This window comes from Gordionus sp. m RMFG-2023, chromosome 1, assembly GCF_954871325.1.
Source record: "Gordionus sp. m RMFG-2023 chromosome 1, tfGorSpeb1-WG-v2, whole genome shotgun sequence".
Classification (NCBI taxonomy): Eukaryota; Metazoa; Nematomorpha; class Gordioida; order Chordodea; family Parachordodidae; genus Gordionus; species Gordionus sp. m RMFG-2023.
Genome location: NC_088775.1, coordinates 63,571,343 through 63,593,402, shown reverse-complemented (window position 1 = coordinate 63,593,402; position 22,060 = coordinate 63,571,343). Strand labels below are relative to the sequence as shown.

Sequence of the window (22,060 nt, the reverse complement as noted above, 5' to 3'; positions counted from 1 at the left end):
ATTTATAATATTTATAATCTAATTTTTGTAACCTTACCTATTATTACTTTTTGTTTTTCGTTTAGAAATTTATATTTTTAATCTAATTTTTATAACCTTACCTATTATTACTTTTTGTTTTTCGTTTTGATTATATATATTCTAATTTATATTTTTAGATAATATATATATAGTGTGTGTACGAAGATAAAAAATGGATAATAATAATAAAATATATTTTTACTTACTCTCACCATAATCCTTGTTCTCTTCATGGTGCTCCCCGTTTGGCAAAAAAAAACTCGCCTTATGGAAATTCTTTTATTTTTTAAAAGAAATTTTTTTTTTCCTCTCTGTAAATATGAATAATTATAAAATGTTACAAATGAATTCTATATAAATAAAAGAAAAAAAAAGGTAAAATCATTTTGAAATTATTTCCATTATGTTTGCTTTCAAACTCATTAATATTCCTTGAATTTCCGTTTACGACATATTATTCGAATTGACTTACAACTGTGACGTGCCTATTCTAGGATACTCAAGGATATGATTAATTGTTTTGAATTATTTAATGGCAAATATTACGTATATAAGGAGTCAGAGTTTATCCAATTACATTGCATTTTTGTTAAAATATGAAATTTTATAATTTCTAATAAATATGATTTATTAATAAAATATGGAAATAAAACCTGAATTAATACACAGAATTCCAAAATTGGTTGGACCACTTACTGAGATTTATTTAGATAGAATATTAAGTTATTTTTCGACCAGCACATTATCGGGCTCTATTAAAATAAATACTTTGCTATCAGACGAGGTCTTTGACAACATTAAATCAATTTGTTCCGATACCGACATATTAGATCTTAAAATTGTGACTAAAAAGTTAACTTACCTTGTACCTGTGCAAGATAAAAACATTTTAATAAATAAATTTAACTTATTACAGCAGAACTCGAGTGAGAATTTCATGCAATGGTACATAAGAGTATCGAAACTGCATAAAAAATGTAATTTTTCGGACGACAGTAGATTAAAAGAAAAATTACGTACATCTACCTTAAATGACAAAATATAATATAAATTTTGTAAAAATATTAATTTAACTGGTTGAGCTAGGAATTAAATTAGACAGCATCAGCGATAAGTCAGATGTTGATAATATAAGTTATATGAATAACGATAAAAAGTTCGATAAAGATAAAAACTTTTACAATAGAAATAGAAACGACAACAATAATTATTTTAGACCTGATAATAATTTTAGAAATAATTATGATAATAGAAATAGAAATAGGAATTACAATAATAATTTTAGATACAATGATAGGAATTACGGTAACGAGATACCACGATAATTATAACAACTATAACTACAATAACTATCGCTACAACAATAATAATCAATCTAATTATGGTAGAAATAATACATGGCATGATAATAATCAAAGAAAACAAATCCAATAAGGTGACGGAAATCGTAACAATTACCAATCTTATTACAACAATTCAAATAATTATAGAGGTAGTGACAATAATCAGAGAAAGCAAATACAATATAACAACAACTCAAATAATTATAGAGGTAGCGACAACAATAATAGAAAGCAAATACAATACAACAATGATTATAATATGAATATTGAAGAAATTATTGAAGAGAAAGTTGACTCTACAAAGAACAAAGATGATAATGATTTCAATGTTAACAACTTATCTGGTGACATGCTCAATGACAAAGATAATGCATTTATGACTACTTTAAAAGTGAACGATATTGTTACATATATGCAAGTCGACATAGGCTCAAAATATACTATTATACCTCATGGTCTGGCTAAAAAACTTGGTATTAGAAATTTTAAGAAATCCGAGTTACAACTTACCGCTTATGACGGAAATTTAATCAAGATCATTGGCATCACTCAAGTTAAAGTGACTTATGAAGGTATCTCAAAATATTTACAAGCGATAGTCGTCGAATCAAGTAAAAATGCCTTGTTGGGACGTAAGTGGGTCAATGCTTTCAAAAATATTTTAAATAAATTTATAGCAAATGTTGACACTAATTACGAAGATGAAATAAAAAAATTGATTAAAGAGTGTGAATCCAAATTGACTAATGGGCCAATCAACAAAGCAAGTGTCAAGTTACATTTAAGAAGAGATCCCCAACCTAAAATTATACCGCCTAGACGTATTCCTTATTCAAAAATTGATCTTGTTAGCAATGAACTTAAAAAATGGATACATGATAAAATTATTGAGCCGGTGAATGATGTCCGATGATCAAGTCCTGTTACCGCTGTCTACAAAGATGATGAGAGCATTAGGCTTTGTGCTGATTTTAAGGACACTGTAAACCCAGCTCTAGAAGATTTCAGATACCCTCTACCACGAATCAATGATCTAATAGCTAAACTTTCAGAAGGAAAGAAATTTACGAAGATTGACTTTAAAAATGCTTTCTTACAGATACCAATTGATAAAAGTTGCAGAAATATTTTAACCATATCTACGCACAAGGGGTATTACCAATTTACTAGACTTCCATTTGGGCTTAAGACCTCATCTGCAATTTTTCAACAGATTATGGATCAAATCTTCGGTGATATGGATGATGTCATATTTTATATTGATGATTTACTTATAACTGGAAAAAACGGTGAAGCCCACCTTAACAACATAAAAAAAGTGTTTGATAGAATATCATCGTTTGGGCTAATACCTAACTTCAATAAAAGTGTGTTCTTTAAAAACAAAGTGAGGTTCCTGGGTCATAATACTGACGCTAAGGGGATTCATGCTAATCACGACAAAATTGAAGCAATAATTAATATGCCAGAACCAAAATCAGCTGCTGAATTATCAACATTTCTGGGTATGGCTGGCTACTATAGAAAATTTTTGAACAATTTAGCAGAAATAGCCGATCCTCTATATAAGATTGTCAACAAAGAAAAATGGGCTTGGAATCTAGAACACTCTAAAAGTTTTAATGATCTTAAGAAGTTGATTAGTCTTCCACCTGCTTTGACATATTTTAACCCTGAATTACCTATTGGGATAGCCACTGACGCATCGAAATGTGGTTTAGGAGCTGTACTATTTCATACTGAAAAAGATGGTAAAGAAAAACCTATAGCTTTTGCTTCAAGAACTTTATTAAAATCCGAAATGAACTATACCAATATTGAGCGTGAGGCTCTCGCTATTATGTTCGCTATAAAGAGGTTCCAGGAATACTTAATCGGCACAAAATTTACAATTATTACTGACCATAAACCTATCGTTCACATCTTTACCAAGGGTCTTAAGGATAATAGCACCATGTCCTTAAGACTCCAGAAGTGGAATATTACATTAGGAGGATATGATTTTAATATAAAGTATAAAGCCGGTAAATATAATGTTGTTCCTGATTGTCTCTCGAGATTACCACAAGAATGTCATGATGAAACTATTGAAAATATCACTATAATAAACGAATATGGGGATTTACCTATTAATTTTAATCAAATTCGTGATGAAACTTTGAAAGATATGGAATTAAAACAAGTCATAAATGATATAAAAAACAACAGGCCTATAATGAATAATATTTATAAAAACATTGAATTGGAATTAAGTATAATTAAGGATTGTCTTTACAAAGGCAACAGAATCATAATTCCGTCTTCTATGAGAAAAAATATACTACAGTCATTACATGAAGGTCACTTGGGAGCAGGAAAAATCAAATCCTTAGCCAAAGATTACATGTGGTGGCCTGGTATAAATAATAACATAGTAATGGAAGTGAAAAGTTGTGACGATTGTAACATATATCATGATAATCCTATAAAAATACAAAAACCATGGGTTTCGGCAACCAAACCGTTTGAAAGGATACACATAGATTATGCGGGTCCGTTTTCACAAAAAATTGGTTAATAGTCGATGCCTATAGCAAATTTCCAATTATTATTCCTGTTAAAAATATTACGACTGATGTGACTTTAAAAGAAATCTTTAAAACTATTTCGCTATATGGAATACCTGAAACTATAGTTACTGATAACGGCACTAACTTTACGAGTAACGATTTTGAAAAATTTTGCAACAATTTTGGTATTAAACATGTGCTCACATCTGCTTATCACCAGCAATCCAATGGCCAGGTAGAACGCATGGTGAGAACGTTCAAAACACATATGAAAAGGAATATTAAAATTGGCCTAGATATCGCACTTGGCAAATTTTTATTTAATTACCAGAGTTGTTAAAGGATCTAGATAAAAGTATCTAGATCCTGTATCAGATATAAAAATGTGGTATCTGTATCTAGATAGATTTTTGAATAAAATATCGGTATCTAGATATTATTTTAGACGATGTATCGGTATCTAGATCCATTTAAAAAGTATCTTTTAACAACTCTGTTAATAACAGAAACACGCCTAATGATACTACAGGAGTTACACCATCTCAGAGAATGTTTAATCGAGATATTAGAATTAAATGGGACTTATTAAAACCGTTGGAGGAGAAGGAGAATAAAATAACGTTACCTTACCACGAAATAGAACCTTTAACGTAGGAGATTTTGTTTGGTATAAAGTACAAGGTGATGATAAATGGTGCAAAGGCATGATCACACATAAAGAAAGTGACATGATGTTCCAAATTAAGACAGAAAAAGGTATTTTGAGGAGACATTTAGATCAAATAAGAATTAGAAACTGTTTTAACACAATTATTAACTATGACTCTAAGGATTTAAGGAGGGAAATATGGACAAAAATATATAAATTACTGATAATAACGATATAACACCTATTTCTAGACCTGTCGAATTAAACAAAAACCTGTTTATTTAAAAGACTACATAACTTAAAATATTAAATTGCATAAAGTAAATTAAATATTAAAACGCTTACACTAAAACGCAAAAAATTAAAACGCTGAAAATATTATATAACAATCTTATTGATTTATCATTCTTCATTTATTCTTATATCCAATTTGATGAATTATTATTTCTCATTATTCGTAACACTGGTGATAATAACAATTTTGAAAATGATAATAATAACAACTGAGTATGACAAGCAAGCTATATGACAAAGTCACGATTTATAAGGACAACTTACGATAAGGATATCAAGCTTGCGATTTAAACAAACCTACGTGCAAAATCGATTAAAACAAACCAACGATTGGGACAAGCCAACGATGTGATGACTTGTGAAACAACTTGATGAACAAACTAACTACGATAACATAATTAAAGTGTGAAGGCTTTTTAGAAGAAGGAGAATGTTATATATTCAAAATTTATAATATTTATAATCTAATTTTTGTAACCTTACCTATTATTACTTTTTGTTTTTCATTTAGAAATTTATATTTTTAATCTAATTTTTATAACCTTGCCTATTATTACTTTTTGTTTTTCATTTTGATTATATGTATTCTAATTTATATTTTTAGATAATATATATATAGTGTGTGTACGAAGATAAAAAAAGGATAATAATAATAAAATATATTTTTACTTACTCTCACCATAATCCTTGTTCTCTTCACTAATATAATACATAATGTAAATAAAGGGGATGAAATTCACACAGATAACATTTTGAAAATAGTTGAATCCAATTCATATTTTAAGGATAAAATTTATATAAAAAAAAGTAAAAGAACTTTGAAATCTTAATTCAAATAATGATGAAAAGATTTTTAAAAATTCCTAGAAATTAACATTACCTTACTTTTATTATTTTACTACATTATATTAACTTAATAAGTTTTTTTTAATACTTTGGTTTTAAATTATTATTATTATCCTATTAAACATATTGTTAAATTGAACTTTATAAAGTATATATAGATATAAAAATAGTGTGATAATTAAAAAAAATATTTAATAATAAAATATATAATTTATTTTCTCTATACCCTTACTACTTTAATATTAATATTATTCTGGTAAAATTTTAAATAAAAATCAGTTTCTATTAATTCACAAATTTAAGGTATATTTTCAATAATATTTATTGTCTTTAGTTACAATAATAAAAAAAAAATATTACTTTTTGAAGTAAGATGTTATTGTCTTTTTTTGCAACTGGGTTTCAACTCCATTTGTGATATTATATGGAATATCACAATTTAAGGATACCCAATTATTATTATCTCTTTTGATGGCTACCTTTGTAAATTTCATATCAGCTGGCTTGACATGAGGATGTTTATGTTTATAATGTTCATGTATCTTGTCACTTCTTATTTTAGAAGTTTTACAATTAATTCAATCACATTTCACTTTAAATAAGGCTCTATTACTTGACATCTAGAAAGAAATAATTATTATAATATAATTTTTTACATATTATGTTTTTTATTATTCTTTGCTTGCTTATATATGTTTTTAAGCATGACTCAAAAAATTACCTAAAATTTATCCTGCTAAAATCTAGAAATTTATTAAAAAACATAATATAAATATGTTAACATCTAAGAAAAGTACCAAATAAGAAATGTGTAAATATTAACTTGATAAAATGGTAAATGAAAATGGTTCACAAAGAAAGTTTATTAATTGACAAATATCTTTACTTTAATTGACATGTGTCAGAAAATCAACGATAATTATCATAATCGTATCAATTAATAGATTTAAAAAGATTATAATTCAAATCAAAAATTACCCCCCAAAAATCAATATCTACCCCCAAAAAATGAATGCCCACCCCCAAAAAATCAATACCTACCCCCAAAAATGCCAATATATTTTGGAGGCATTTGTCTCCTACCCTCCCCGGCCATGTAGACGCTGCTCTCAGCAGCTGTAGTAATAGTCTTAACTTACATTGCCATACAAATAATAGAAGCTGGTGCATAACCATGACACTCACGAAGTTAACTCATAGAATTTATTATGTAAGATAATTTGATAAAACAAACACTAAAAATCTTATGTAAATTGAAGCCTTAGATTTACACGAGGATGCCATATTAGAAATGAAACATTTTAACCAGAGTGATATGATGAAAGCAATTAAGATTTTATATATTATTGTATCACCACCTTGAGTTGGTATATTATATCTTAAAATAAAAGTAGTTTGTAATAATATCAAAAATATACTCGATTTAAAAATTTAACTCGAAACTGTTTTTCAAATAAGAAAAAAATAGCTTTCCTTAAAACACGTAAAAAAAGAGAAGAAAAGATATCTAATTTATTATATCCATTGTGGGATGAATAATAAGATGTTTAATCTTTAATAATATTTTCAAATATAAATAGATGGTGTTAAAGAATTTAATGCAAATTATATTTATTATCAAAAGCATTTATTAGTAAAAAAATTTAAAAATATTAACTGTAATATATTATATAACTGTCAAATACGTCTGTAAAAGTGGTATTTACCTAATATTTTATAAACAATTATATATAATAGGGAATTATAAACTAAATGTCTACTTTTTTATAAAGAAATATACTATACTTATTTAGACAGGGTTGCCATGTCTCCCCCCATCAGCGGGAGACTCCCGCAATTTTTTAGTTTACACGCAGACCTCTTTCTCCCGCAAAACTACCGCAATTGGAAATCTCCTGCAAAAATCTACCGCAATTTTTTAATTTCTCCCGCATTTTTTTTTAGTATTTTAACGTTTTTAATATATAAATAATAACTTTGAGAGACATTAATTGATTATTTTTATATTTTTTAAATAAATTTTATATATTTATTCGAATAACATGTCTAGTTTGTAAATTTCTTTCTATCCTGTTTTATTTTTATCCAATAATAATTCAACATCATTTCATTCATATGAGTCAGTACAGGGGAGTATATCAACATCGATTGCAATACAAAAATATTCTCAAAAATAATAAATAATACAGATGCAACTACATTTGCGGAAATTGAAGACCTATCATGTAGTTCAACATTCACAGAGCTATATCATCCCAATATGGGTCGAATCTTTTTCTCATGATATTTAACGACTCCAATATAAGTGCAAACCTTACTTGTGGCATAACAAAAATGAGCAAGGCTATCACAAGTGTTTTAGTATCTGAATCCTAGAGGTCAATTCTAGATGATTTGAAAGATGGGAAACTATATGCAATTCTAACAGATGCATATAATAAAGGAAATATTAAAACATTTCCCTCGATCCTTCGCCATTTCAACAAGAATAAGAACATATCAATAAAACTGTTAAAAATTTTTCCTCGGATAGTGAAAAATCTAACAATGTAGCAAGCCACATAATGGTAAATATAGCTGATTCAGGGTTATCAATGATTTCCATGTGAGCTTTCTGCGCTGATAATGCCTCTGTAAATTTTGTCAAAAACTAAAGTTACCGAATTGAGGCAGCACAATAATGAATTAATACCAATTGGCTGTATATGCCATATACTACTTGATTCTTGCAAGAAGGCAATGAATGTACTGTCTGTGGATGTCGAAATAATTGTGATGAAATGTTTTAATGAATTTAGTTCATCAACTAAAAGAGTTAATTAATTAAAAGAGTTGGTGAAGTGGTCTGACTTGAGGTGTGAGTTGTTGCGATATATACCTATCAGGTGGTTGTCATTAATACCTGCCATCGATAGAATTTTAAAATTAATCCTTAAAAAAATACTTCTTAAATAAATCTACTTCAATCAGTTAATATTAAGTTGCAATCAGAATATTTAATATTAAAAAAGATTCATAAAATCATGCTACAGCTCTGATCATCTCTACAGTTAAAAATTAATAATAAATTTTATGGCGCTATTGCTAAAAATATTATATTAAAATGTTCAAATAATACTCAAATTAATACATTTTTAAAGGAAGCAGATATTTTTATTAAGACAAATTTAGAATATTTACAATCAAAATTTGATATTATTAACATTCACACGTGTATAAATATTATGACCTTGAAACAGAAACCATCAATTGATGGTTTTTATATTTTAATAAATATATTAAAAATACCGAAAGACATTGATGTCTTGTTTGAGGAGATTGTAATTCTCTCTATTCTTTATGATCGCCAAAATACTTAAAGTTAGAAGGTCTAAAATCAGAGGAGAAATAGGTAGAATTTTTTCGTAATAACGATAAATCCCCATGCTTGGAAATAATATGCCAGTATGTCTTCTCCTTACCTCATTCTAATGCCTCATCCGAGCGCATTTTTAGCCTGATGAGGACTGCCCGGAAAAAGGAGAGAAATCAGATTGCTTTAACAACATTAGAGGCCGAACTAATGGTTAAACAAATATATAATATGTCATGCCAGGAATTTTATAAATATCTCAATAACGACGGTAAACATTTAGTTCTATTATTTAAATCTCAAATTAAATATAATTAAGTTTTAGCAATGGTGCCATAAAATTTTTGTCAATTTTTAACTGTAAAGATGAACACATCTGCAGTATAATTTTGTGAATCTTTGTTAAGATTCTTATGATTGCAACTACACATTAACAGCATGTAGTAGATTTCCTACATGTGAAATCATTCCTAAATATACCTCTGCCATTTATTATTGAAAAAATTTTCAAAAGGATAGGACAGCTTTTATAATATTTATTTAAGAAATATTTTTTTAAAGGTTTATAAAATTTTATCGATGGCGGGTATTAGGAACATATCGCAACCAATATTGTGCGGACTCAATTCTATAAATACACTCTGTTTTTACCAAATTCACTGAGGCATTATCAAATCAGAAAGCTGACATGCAATTTATTGATAATCTCGAATCTGCTATATTTACCATTATATTATTAGATATGTCTTTGGATTTTTCACTATTTAAGATGAAAAAATTTAATAGTTGTATTGAAACGACCTTTATTTTGTTGAAATAGCGGAGGGTCAAGGATTCGATGCATCTGTTAGAATTGCATATGTATGCCCATCTTTCAAATAGTCAAGAATTGACCTCCTGGATTTAGGCCCTAAAACATTGATGATAGTCTTGCTCATTTTTGTTCTACAAGTATAGTTTTCATTTATATTAGATTTGTTAAATATTATGGGGAAAAGATTCTACCAACATTGTGATATAAGTATCTCTGTGAATGTTTTATATTTAAAAAAGATCGTTGATTTTTTTATAAATTAATATATTTTTAATAAAAAATTTTTTTTTAGCCATTTTTATATTTCTACCGCAATTTTCATATTTCTCCCGCATAATACCAAATTTCTTCCGCAATTTGAAAATTTTGACCTGGCAACCCTGTATTTAGACCTTGAAAATATTTTTAGGAAGAGGCATGGTAATTAAATTTAAAAATGAATAATATAGTTGATTAGTGATTTTGAACTCATCTAATTACAATATTAAATTTGTTAATTTAAAATTAATAAAGGATTATATATATTTAATTTAGATTATATAATAATTTAAATAATAAAAGTCAATTAAACTTCAACTGTTAATGCTAACTTAATAGAGTGATATTGATATTCTATTTTTAACACAGAATTTGATTGCAGGCTGACATAGTGAAAATATAATTTATATGTATTAATCGAATCTAAATATTATATATTTGTCCCGGTCCCTCTATTCCACTGCCCTGTAATATGGCTCACCCCGAAAAAAATAAACCTAATTCCTCTCGTACTTTATTCAAAATGAACCCCCCCCCACACACATTACTACCCTCTACCCCAAAGCTAATCTTAAACTAACTTACTTATTTAATAACTCAATTAATACATAAGACCAACATATACTCAAATATTTCCACCAAAACTTCTACTTTCCTTATTTCTGACCTACTAAACTAAGATATTAAACACAATACATTTAATTATTTCAATAACAATTCCCTTTAATTTCAACCCAACTCAATTCCTTCAAAAAAAAAATTCAAACTTACTCATTTCAACAAAAATTACCCTAACTCAACTATTTCCAAAAAGAAATTATCGCACTATAAAATAACAACATTTTTTTTTCAACTTTTTTATTCCGTTCTACGAATTTATTAACTGGCTTGGATATTTTTGCAATAAACACCCAAAATCTCTAGTCATCTTTATTTAATAATTTTAATTTAACTTTCTTCTTTTCCCACCAATTTACTTATTCAACTTGATTTATGTCTCCTTTTAACTCTTCTCCTTTTTCTCAAAACCCAAATTTTTGGCATATCATTCCTTTTTTTTCAATTTTATTTTTGACTTTACTCTAACTTAACTTTCCCAAAAAAAATATTTTCAATCTCTTGATTTATTACTTCCCTAACCCTTTCCCTCGCAACCTTTATCTTGATATTTTTCTTATTGTTCATTTTTTCCCCCTTATTTTATCTTGTTAATTTTTTCCTTCAAACCTTTTTAATTAAATTCCTTCCACCTGCTGCGAACATCAAGTTTCCCAGCAATAATAATTTAATTTAATAATTAATTTTTTTTCTTCTTTACGACGCTTCCCGGGCAAAGGGACTATCTCTTCTTTGTTGCTATTTAAGATAACCTCCTTAAGCTAGGCCAAATGATGATGAAAAATCTTTTTTATATTATTTTTTTTATTGTAATTTTTCTTTTTATTTAACCCCAACTCATATACTTTACATATTGACCCCTTGATCTCTTCTGGCGAACCCTCTCAATTTCTCCGGGTCAATCCGCCTGTGAAGCTGATCCCTGTGTCGCACTCCCTGTTTCCCTTCGGCAAACTCTACCCTATTTACCCTGTTTCCCAGATTTTTCTAAATCACCCCGGGCTCCCATTTTTTGTTGCTTCCATACATTCTTGCCCATATTGCTTGCCCTACCATAAATTCCGATTCATTCTCCACTTCGAACCGTTTCTCTCCCTCACCGGCCGGTTTCAGTGAATCCAACCAAATTCGAGTCGTCCCAAAAACTTCTCCGCTGGCGAGGGCTCCTCATCTTTTCTACTGCTATTATAATACACCACGGCCACCCACATCTCTCCGCCCCCATCCTTTGACTTTTTCAGCCAATTCTTGACTACGGCTACCCTCTCCGCTTATCCATTCGAACTCGGATGATATGGAAGCGCTAAAATGTGTATCGCTCTAGTTTCTGCACAAAAGATTTTGAATTGTCTACTAATAAAGGCAAGGCACCCATCTGTCACTACTGTCATAGCTACCCCAAATTTAGCCCATAAACTTTTTTATACTTTTATCACGACCTGAGTGGTTAATCCTTTCACTTCCTCATACTCTACCCATTTCGAAAAAGCATCTACCACCAATATATATATTTTATTTTCGAAGTCAAAGAAATCCAAGTGAATGCGCTCCCAAGGCTGCGCTGCCTTCGGTCACACACTTTCTTTATCTTTTCGTGGCATCGGAGCCCAAGAATTACATCTAACACAGGTTCGACTGATATTTTCAATGTCTCTGTTCATTCCTGGCCACCAAACATATTCCCGTCCCCACTGTTTCATTCTTTCCATTCCTTGATGTCCAGCATGAATCATCGCCATTACTGCTTCTCTTAGCTTGGGCGGTACAACACTCCTATTTCCTAGCATCAAACATTCATCTATCGATAACTCTTTCTGTACATATTTATAGATCTTGTCTCCATCCCGCCACGTTTTCTGTCCCTTAGGCACGCTTTAATAGGTTTCAATTCCTTATCTTTCAAAGTCACCCTTTTAATCTCTTCCCATGTTACTGGCCCGCCTTTAGATACTTCCACTATAGTCCGAATCAGTCCTTGTTCAATTTCTTCCTCCCGTTCCTCTTGTTCTTTCTCCTCTAAATCTTCCCCCGCTCCGCATCTGGATAAAATGTCCGGTAAATAATTTTCCCTCCCTCGTCGATATTTCATTAACCATCTCTGCAGCTAAGGCGACAGCATTAGTTCTTTGTTGTCCTTCCTAAATAGATGCACCAACGGCTTATGATCTGTGTAAATAACAAATCTGCGCCCAATCAGATATTCCCAGCACTTCGTTAACCCAAAAATAACGGCCAATGCTTCTTGCTCAATCACTGAATACCTGGCCTCTGCCGCTCTAAAAATTCTTGAGAAAAATAGCACCTGCCTCTCTACCCCATCAATAGAATGCAACAGCGCTCCTCCTACACCTTTATTAGATGCATCCACCGCTAATATCACCTCCAATTCATTGTTGAAACACACTAAAACGGGTTCCTTTCCTATTCCACCTTTTAATTCTTTGAAGGACTCCTCTTGTTCATTTGTCCAATCAAATTTCCTTCCTTTCTTGAATAATTGATATAAGGGCGCTGCTATTTGGGCAAATCCTTCCACGAACCGATGTTAATAATTTATATCCCCAAAAATGCCTGTACCTCTGCTTTATACTGGGTCATATCATATTATTAATTCCGGCCATATTTCTGTCCACAGGCCGCACCTCTTTCCCCGTCATCTTATGCCCCAGATAAGTCACTTCGGTAACCCCCAACATACTTTTTCTCCACGCTGGCTCTCAATCCTTTTTCCTTGATTCTTCGAAACACTTCCTCCAATCTCTATTCATGTTATTCGGGATTTCTTCCCGCCACCAAGACATCCATGTAGTAGAAAACTCCCTCCATTCCCTGGAAAACCGCAGCTATCGTACGCTTAAAAATGGGAGCTGAAACACTAAGTCCGAATGTAATCTACAAAAGCAAACAATCCTTTCGGCGTAGTAATCGTTAATAACTTCCTTACCTCAGGCCTTACCCGTAGTTGCAGATATGCATTAGAGAAATCCACTTTTGAAAAATAAACACTTCCTTTTAAACTAGCCAGTATTTCTTCAATTTTCGACAAGGGATATTTAACCTCCACTACCCACGGATTTACTGTAACTCAAAAATCTGCGCATAAACGAAGTTTTTTATTAGATTTCTTCGGTACTAACGGAGTTGCCCATTCACTGTATTCCACCGGACATACAATACCCTTCCGTACCCATTGATCCAACTCCAATTCGACTTCCTTTCTCCATTCAAACGGTATCCTCCGTAACGCACAAAACTTCGGAACGCAACCATTCTAATTTAATGTCTACTTCATAATCTCTGAGGCATCCCAAGTCTTCGTTGAAAATTCCCGATAATTTGTACTAATCTCCGTACTCCTTCTTGCACTTGGGTCATAGCCAATTTTCTTCTCTCTTCTTCCTTAGTTATCAACTCTTCTTCACTGGGCATTGTTCCTTCCTTCATTACTTCCAGATTTCCTTTCGCCTTTGTGTTCATCATTTCTCGATTTTCTTGCGTCGTGGTATTCATCACTTCTCGATTTCCTTGCTGTGATCCTTCCTTCCTTTTCTCCGCCTTTCCTTCCTCCCTCCACGTAATATCACGACCCCTCTCAACAGCTCCAACGTGCCCGGGTAATTTCTACCTACTTCTTCTCTTGAATCATTATTTGCTGCTTCTCTCCTGGAATTTCTTTCCCCTATTTTACCTTTAGGATTCTTTTTCCCTATTTCGCCCTTAGAGTTATCTCTTTTATTTCCGTTCTATCCTTACCTCCCTTTATTTCGCTTCCTGAATTATGTTCTCTTATTTCGCTCCTTGAATTATTTTGATTTGTTTCGCTCCTTGCATTGTCGCTCCTTGAATTACTTTGTCTTGTTTCGCTATTGGAATTGTTTTTCCTTGTTTCACTTCTTGAATTATCGCTCTTTGTTTCGCTCCTAGAGTTATTTTTCCTTGTTTCGCTACTTAAATTATCGCTCCTTATTTCGTCCTTATTTCGCTCCTAGAAAGATTTTCGTTGGTTCCCTCATAAAACATGGTCTCAATTCCAGGCAACACATTCTCTCTCAAGGTCATTACGGCATATTCCTCACTCGTTATTGGTACAAATATACCCCACCATGAGAATAATCCCCCAAAACTATACCATGGACCAAGTCTAATGATCCAATCCCAACCCATCACCGCTTTTATATTCCGATTAATAATCCAAAAATCTAATATTTCAACCCTATCTTCCGATGCGCTACTATCTCTACCATACCCATGGCTGCCAACAAGGTTCCATCAAACTGTCTTATTCTCAACCCCTCATTCTCTATCCTTTCCCCAGGACAAATACTCTGATATCCATTATATCCAATTACCGAAATGGCTGCTCCTATATCAAATAACATGGGAACCATTCTTCCTCCAAATTTATCATTACTCTAGGACAAGGATCATGTACTATCCCCTCTTGTAGCATGTTTACGATTCCCTCTTGTAGCATATTTACGCAAACCTCCTTACTTGTTTTTCGCTGATCAAAACCCTCCTCTGTCCCTCTTAACCGTCTTGCGCAGGGTTGCCAGGTCAAAATTTTTAAATTGCGGGAGAAATTTGGTATTATGCGGGAGAAATATAAAAATTGCGGTAGAAATATAAAAATTGCTGAAAAATTTATTTTGAATTGACTTAATTATCCGCCTATTATTTTTAAATACAAAGTCGGTAACTATTTTTCAAAATAAAATAATATCTTGATTTATTAAAATATATTAATTTATTAAAAAAACCAACGATCCTTTTTAAATATAAAAGAATGTAAACAAGATAAAATTATAAAAAAAGGATTTTCATTTTACAATTAAAAATATATTTTATGCGAATGTCCCGCAAAACGACCGCAATTGGAAATCTACCGTGTGTGTGTGAGTATAACATTATAGGGATAGGTGCTTAATTAACACGTATCACGTTTATATACATGATAAGGTACTCTAATAATAAGAAATATGAAACTACTTGCGGCAATTGTAATCACTTATCTTGTAGTACAACATTCACAGAGATACTTATCATCACAATGATGGTAGAAACTTTTTCCCATAATATTTAACGACTCTAATATAAATGAAAACTATACTTGTAGAACAAAAATGAGCAAGGCTATCATCAATGTTTTAGGACCTAAATCCAGGAGGTCAATTCTTGACGATTTGAAAATGGGCATACATATGCAAGATACATCTAATTTTTATCAAAATTAAGGTCGTTTCAATAAAACTATTAAATTTTTTCCCCTCAAATAGCCAAAAATTCAAAGACATAGCTAAGTAAATATAGCAGATTCGAGATTATCAATAAATTGAATGTCAGATTTCTGATCTGATGATGCCTCAGTGAATTTGGTAAAAACAGAGAGTATTTACAGAATTGAGTCAGCACAATGTTGGTTGCGATATGTTCCTAATACCCGCCATCGGAATTTTATAATTTTATAAACCTTTAAAAAAATATTTCTTAAATAAAGATTATAAAAGCTGTCCTAATATTTTGAAAATTATTTTCAATAATGAATGGTAGAGGTATATTTTGGAATGATTTCACATGTAGGAAATCTACTACATGCTGTTAATGTGTAGTTGCAATCAGAAGAATCTTAACAAATGCTGCAGATGTGTTCATCTTTACAGTTAAAAATTGACAATAAATTTTATGGCGCCATTTCTAAAACTTAATTATATTTTATTTGAGATTTAAATAATAGAACTAAATGTTTACCGTCGTTATTGAGATATTTATAAAATTCCTGGCATGACATATTATATATTTGTTTAACAATTAGCTCGGTCTCTAATGTTGTTAAAGCAATCCGATTTCTCTCCTTTTTTCAGGCAGTCCTCATCAGGCTAAAAATGCCCTAGGATGAGGCATTAGAATGAGGTAAGGAGAAAATATACTGGTATATTTTTTCTAGCATGGGGATTTATCGATATTACGAAAATATTTTACCCATTTCTCCTCTGCATTTAGACCATCTAACTTTAAGTATTTTGGCGAATCATAAAAAATAAAGAGAATTACAATCTCCTCAAACAAGAAATCAATGTCTTTCGGTATTTTTAATATTTTTATTAATTATAAAAACCATCAATTGATGGTTTCTGTTCCAAGGTCATAATATTTATACATTTGTGAATAGTTATTAAAATCAAATTTTGATTGTAAATATTCTAAAATTGTCTTAATAAAAATATCTGCTTCATTTAAAAATGTATTAATTAGAGTATTATTTGAACATTTTAATATAATATTTTTAGCAATAGCGCCATAAAATTTATTATCAATTTTTAACTGTAGAGATGAACAGACCTGTAGCATGATTTTGTGATTTTTTTTTATAAAGAATATTCTGTCTGATTGCAACTGAATATTAACTGCATGAAGTAGATTTCCTACATGTGAAACGAATCCCAAATATGCTTCTCCCATTTCAAACTCGAAAAAATTTTTCAACAATTTAGGACAATCTTTTAAAATCTTTATTTAAGAAAAGTATTTTTTTAAGGGTTTGTAAAATTTTAAAATTCTATCGATGGCAGGTATTAATGACAACCATCTAATAGGTATACATCGCAACAACTCACACCATTCAAAGTCAGACCACTTCACCAACTCTTTTAATTCATTAACTCTTTTAGTTGATGACTAAATTCGTTAAAACATTTCATCACAATTATTTCGACATCCACAGATAGTACAATCATAGCCTTCTTGCGAGAATTAATGACATATACAGCCAATTGGTATTAATTCATTATTGGGCTGCCTCAATTCGGTATCTTTGGTTTTTGCCAAAATATACAGAGGCATTATCAGCGCAGAAAGCTGACATGCAAATCATTGATAAACCTGAATCAGCTATATTTACCATTATGTGGCTAGCTACATCGTTGGATTTTTTACTATCCGAGGAAATAATTTTAACAGATTTATGGAAATGTTCTTATTCTTGTTGAAATAGCGAAGGATCAAGGGAAATGTTTTAATATTTCCTTTATTAGATGCATCTGTTAGAATTGAATATGGATGGCTAACTTTCAAATGGTCTAGAATTGACCTCTAGGATTCAGGTACTAAAACACTTGTGATAGCCTTGCTCATTTTTGTTCTGCCACAAGTAAGGTTTGCACTTATATTGGAGTCGTTAAATATCATGAGAAAATGATTCGACCCACATTGTGATGATATAGCTCTGTGAATGTTGAACTACATGATAGATGTATACGATTTCCGCAAATGTAGTTGCATCTGTATTATTTATTATTTGAGAATATTTTTGTATTGCAATCGATGTTGATATACCCCCCTGTACTGACTTATATGAATGGAATGATGTTGATTTATTATTGGATAAAAATAAAACAGGATAGAAAGAAATTTACAAACTAGACATGTTTTTCGAATAAATATTTTAAATTATTTTAAAAATATAAAAATCATCAATTAATGTCTCTCAAAATTATTATTTATATATTAAAAATGTTAAAATACTAAAAATAAAATTGCGGGAGAAATTAAAAAATTGCGGTTGATTTTTGCGGGAGATTTCCAATTGCGGTAGTTTTGCGGGAGAGAGATGTCTGCGTGTAAAATAAAAAATGGCAGGAGTCTCGCGCTGATGGGGAGACATGGCAATCCTGGTCTTGCCCCGACCTGTACTGCACTTTTTTCACTATCATATAGTCACAAATTCTCACAGTCCCTCGCCACATGCCCACCCTTTCGGCATCGAAAACATTCTATATTTTTTTCCTCCAACTCTTTGACATTAACTGTCCGCCCCTCTTCCATTCTCTCCCACTCAATAATTCTCACATTTAAAGCATTCGCACTCATCCCTCTCTGTGGGAAATCACTTTTGTTATTGTAATTGTTCGCATTACATTCCTCCTTATTATGCCCAAACCTACCACAACCCGCACATCTTAATCTCTCTTGCTTACCCGGACAATAAGGGGCTATATGTCCTAATTTTCCACAACCAAAACATTTCGCCTCACGGCAATCTATGAGCATATGACCTGGTTTACCGCAATTATAACAGCTCATTACCCCTCTCCCCCGAGATTCAAAATTTTGTATTTCTACTCTCCTTCCCCGAGAATTTTCTCTGGGCTCTCTATATGGTCGCAACACTTGATTATTTCCCAAACTTTGTTTATCAGAGCCATATATTTTACTATTTATATCGCTATCCGTTGACCCTTTAATTAACTCCTGAACCGGTAACCAAGTAACTTTACCCATCATATCCTCCTCTCCATTATATCGCTCAATGGTCAAAGTTTGTCCTTTAATTCTTACGCTGCGACTCCTTCTCATTCTCCTGCCCAAACTAAACTAAATATCCATATTAATAAATTAACCAGCGCTCCAAAAATATCATGCTGAGCCTCCCAGTATTTAACAAATTTTAAACTTTTCATCTTGGCGTTATAAAAAATTTATGATTAATTTCAAAATAAAAATCTTGGTTATTTGTAATGTCAACAAGTAAGATATTATAAGTAGCGTAAATAAGCCAATGATGCACATATACATGCACACGTAATAGGTCAATGTATGACAAAATTCTTGTAAATTTCTTGTAACAGATTTACGTTTAAAAATATTTGGACAGCACTTCCAATACAATTTCTGGTAAATTTCGTCTAACAGTTTTATATTTGCAAAAATTTGGGCAGCACTTCCGTGTAGTTGGCTTAATTATTAAATTTTGGATAAATTTGTCTAATAGATTTATATTTGCAAAAATTTGGCAGCACTTCCATGTACTAGGCTTATTTATTAAAATTTTGCGGGAATTTCTTATAGATTTGTTTTCGCAAAAATTTGGGCACTACTTCCGTGTAACAGGTTTCTACTGGCCAAAATTTGAGCAGCACTTCCGTCTAATTTGTCCTTTTACTTAAAACCCAACAAAATCTTAAATATCGCTTTCTCAATGAAACCTACCCAACAAATGGGTACTAAACTCTTAAATAACTCTTGCTGACTATAACCCCCAACAAATGGGTAAATACACTCTTACTTGACTCTTACTGACTATAACCACCCAACAAATGGGTAAATACACTCTTAATCGCTTGTTCACGCAGAAGGTAGCGAGTTTTTTGACCACCACTTTTCTAATTCTTACTCTGGTGACTTTTCAAATTCCTACGCTGATTATTTTTTTTTAAATTTTAAATGTATTTTTTTTTACCTGAGTTATTCCTTTATTTTTGTTTTCCCTTTAATTGTTTTTTTTTTCTTTCTTTTTCTTTTCTTACTCTTCACTAAAACTTTTTACACACAAAAATAATAATTTTATTATTTTTTTCTTCTCTTTATATATTATATACATTGTAAAAAAAAATATATAAAAAAAATATAAACTTTTTAAAACAACAAAATAATATATATCTAATCTACTATTAAACTATTTAAAATAAAAAAAAATAACAATCTTCGCGAAAAAAAATATAACATAATAATACAATCGATAATTTTTTTTTAACACATCTCAACCCGCCATAATAACAACACATTAATAATTTGTTCCAACTACTACAATTACAAAAAATAAATTTATTTGTTGAAAACATGTACATCTTCAAAATCAAAAATGTTCCATTTTCTGTATCTGTTAATAATATTTTATTTGAACTCAGGACAATTCGGATGCACAATATATACGTGGACCCAATAATGGAGAGGTGTTCTTTGAGTTTTGTAACTTAAAGGATATGTTAAGATGTTACGAGGCCTTAAATGGCAGATTCTATGTATACGGAGAATCTGAGTTTATGGAGATCAGATATATCTTCTTTAATTAATAAGTGTCAAAACTCAAAAGAAAACTTTTTAGAATGGCACCTTAGACTGAATAAAAATGTTATTTTTTCCGACGAGAGTAGGAAAAAAGAAAAGTTAAGAACGTCAACTTTAAACGACAAAATAAAATATAAATTAAGTAAAGATATTAATTTAACCTTAAATGAAATGATGGAGATAGGGAGTAGATTAGATAGCATTAATATTAAATCTATTGATAATGAGTTATGTTAATTACGATAAAAAGTCCGATAAAAATAAAAACTTTCATATTAAAAATAATGAGCATAAAGGTTTAGTTAACTAAAGCACTTCCGATAACATTTTTCCTAGATATAACTGTAGGAGTGATAATAATAATTATTTTAGACCCAATAACTATTTTAGAAACAATTTTAGACAAAATTATGATAATAGATATAACAATTATAATAGGAATAGAAATAGGAATTATGATAATAATAACTTTAGATAGGTATGATAATAATCAGAGGAAACAGATCCAATACGATAATCGAAATCGCAATAATTACCAATCTTATAGTAACAACTCAAATTATTATAGAGGAAGCGATCACAATCAGAGAAAGTAATTACAATATAACAACAACAACTATAGTATGAATATTGAAGAAATTGTTGAAGATAAAGTCAACTCTACAAAAAATAATGATAATAATGATACATTAATAACTTAACTGAGGACATGCTTAATGATTAAGATAATGCAATTATGACTACTTAAAAAGTAAATGATGTTATAACAACGATGCAAGTCGACACAGGCTCCAAGTTCACCATAAAACCTCAAGAAATGGCTAAAAAAGTTGGCATTAAATAAATTAAAAAATCCAAGTTGCAACTTACCGCCTATGATGGAAACTTAATTAAGATCATCGGCATTACGCAAGTCAAAGTTACTTATGGGCATCACGAAATATTTACGGTAGTTGATGATTCAAGAAAAAATGCCTTGTTGGGACGTACATGGATCAACGCCTTCAAGAATATTTTGAATAAATTTATAGCAAACATTGACACCAATTACGAAGATGAAATAAAAAAACTGATTAAAGAGTGCGAATCCAAATTAACTAACGGACCAATTAACAGTGTCAAACTACATTTAAGAAGAGATGCCCAACCTAAAATTATATCATCTAGACGTATACCCTATGCAAAGATTGATCTTGCGGGCAAAGAACTTGATAAATGGATACATGATAAAATTATTGAGCCGGTGAATGATATTTGATGGGCAAGTCCTATTACCGCTGTCTACAAAGATGATGGGAGCATTAGGCTTTGCGCTGATTTTAAGGACACTGTAATTTAGAGGATTTTAAATATCCGCTTCCATGAATAAATGATCTAATAGCTAAACTTTCAGAAAGAAAGAAATTTATCAATATCGATTTTAAAAATGCTTTCTTACAGGTTCCGATGATAAAAATTGCAGAAATATTTTGA

General features: G+C 30.6%; 1 protein-coding gene across 1 annotated transcript; it reads right to left on the bottom strand.

Moving 5' to 3' along the window:
- Nucleotides 1-18,457: 18,457 nt before the first annotated feature.
- On the bottom strand, nucleotides 18,458-19,096 carry LOC135928419 (zinc finger CCHC domain-containing protein 9-like). The gene has a single exon (XM_065464882.1). The coding sequence runs from the start codon at nucleotides 19,094-19,096 to the stop codon at nucleotides 18,458-18,460; it is 639 nt and encodes a 212-aa protein (XP_065320954.1).
- Between the last annotated feature and the right edge of the window lie 2,964 nt (nucleotides 19,097-22,060).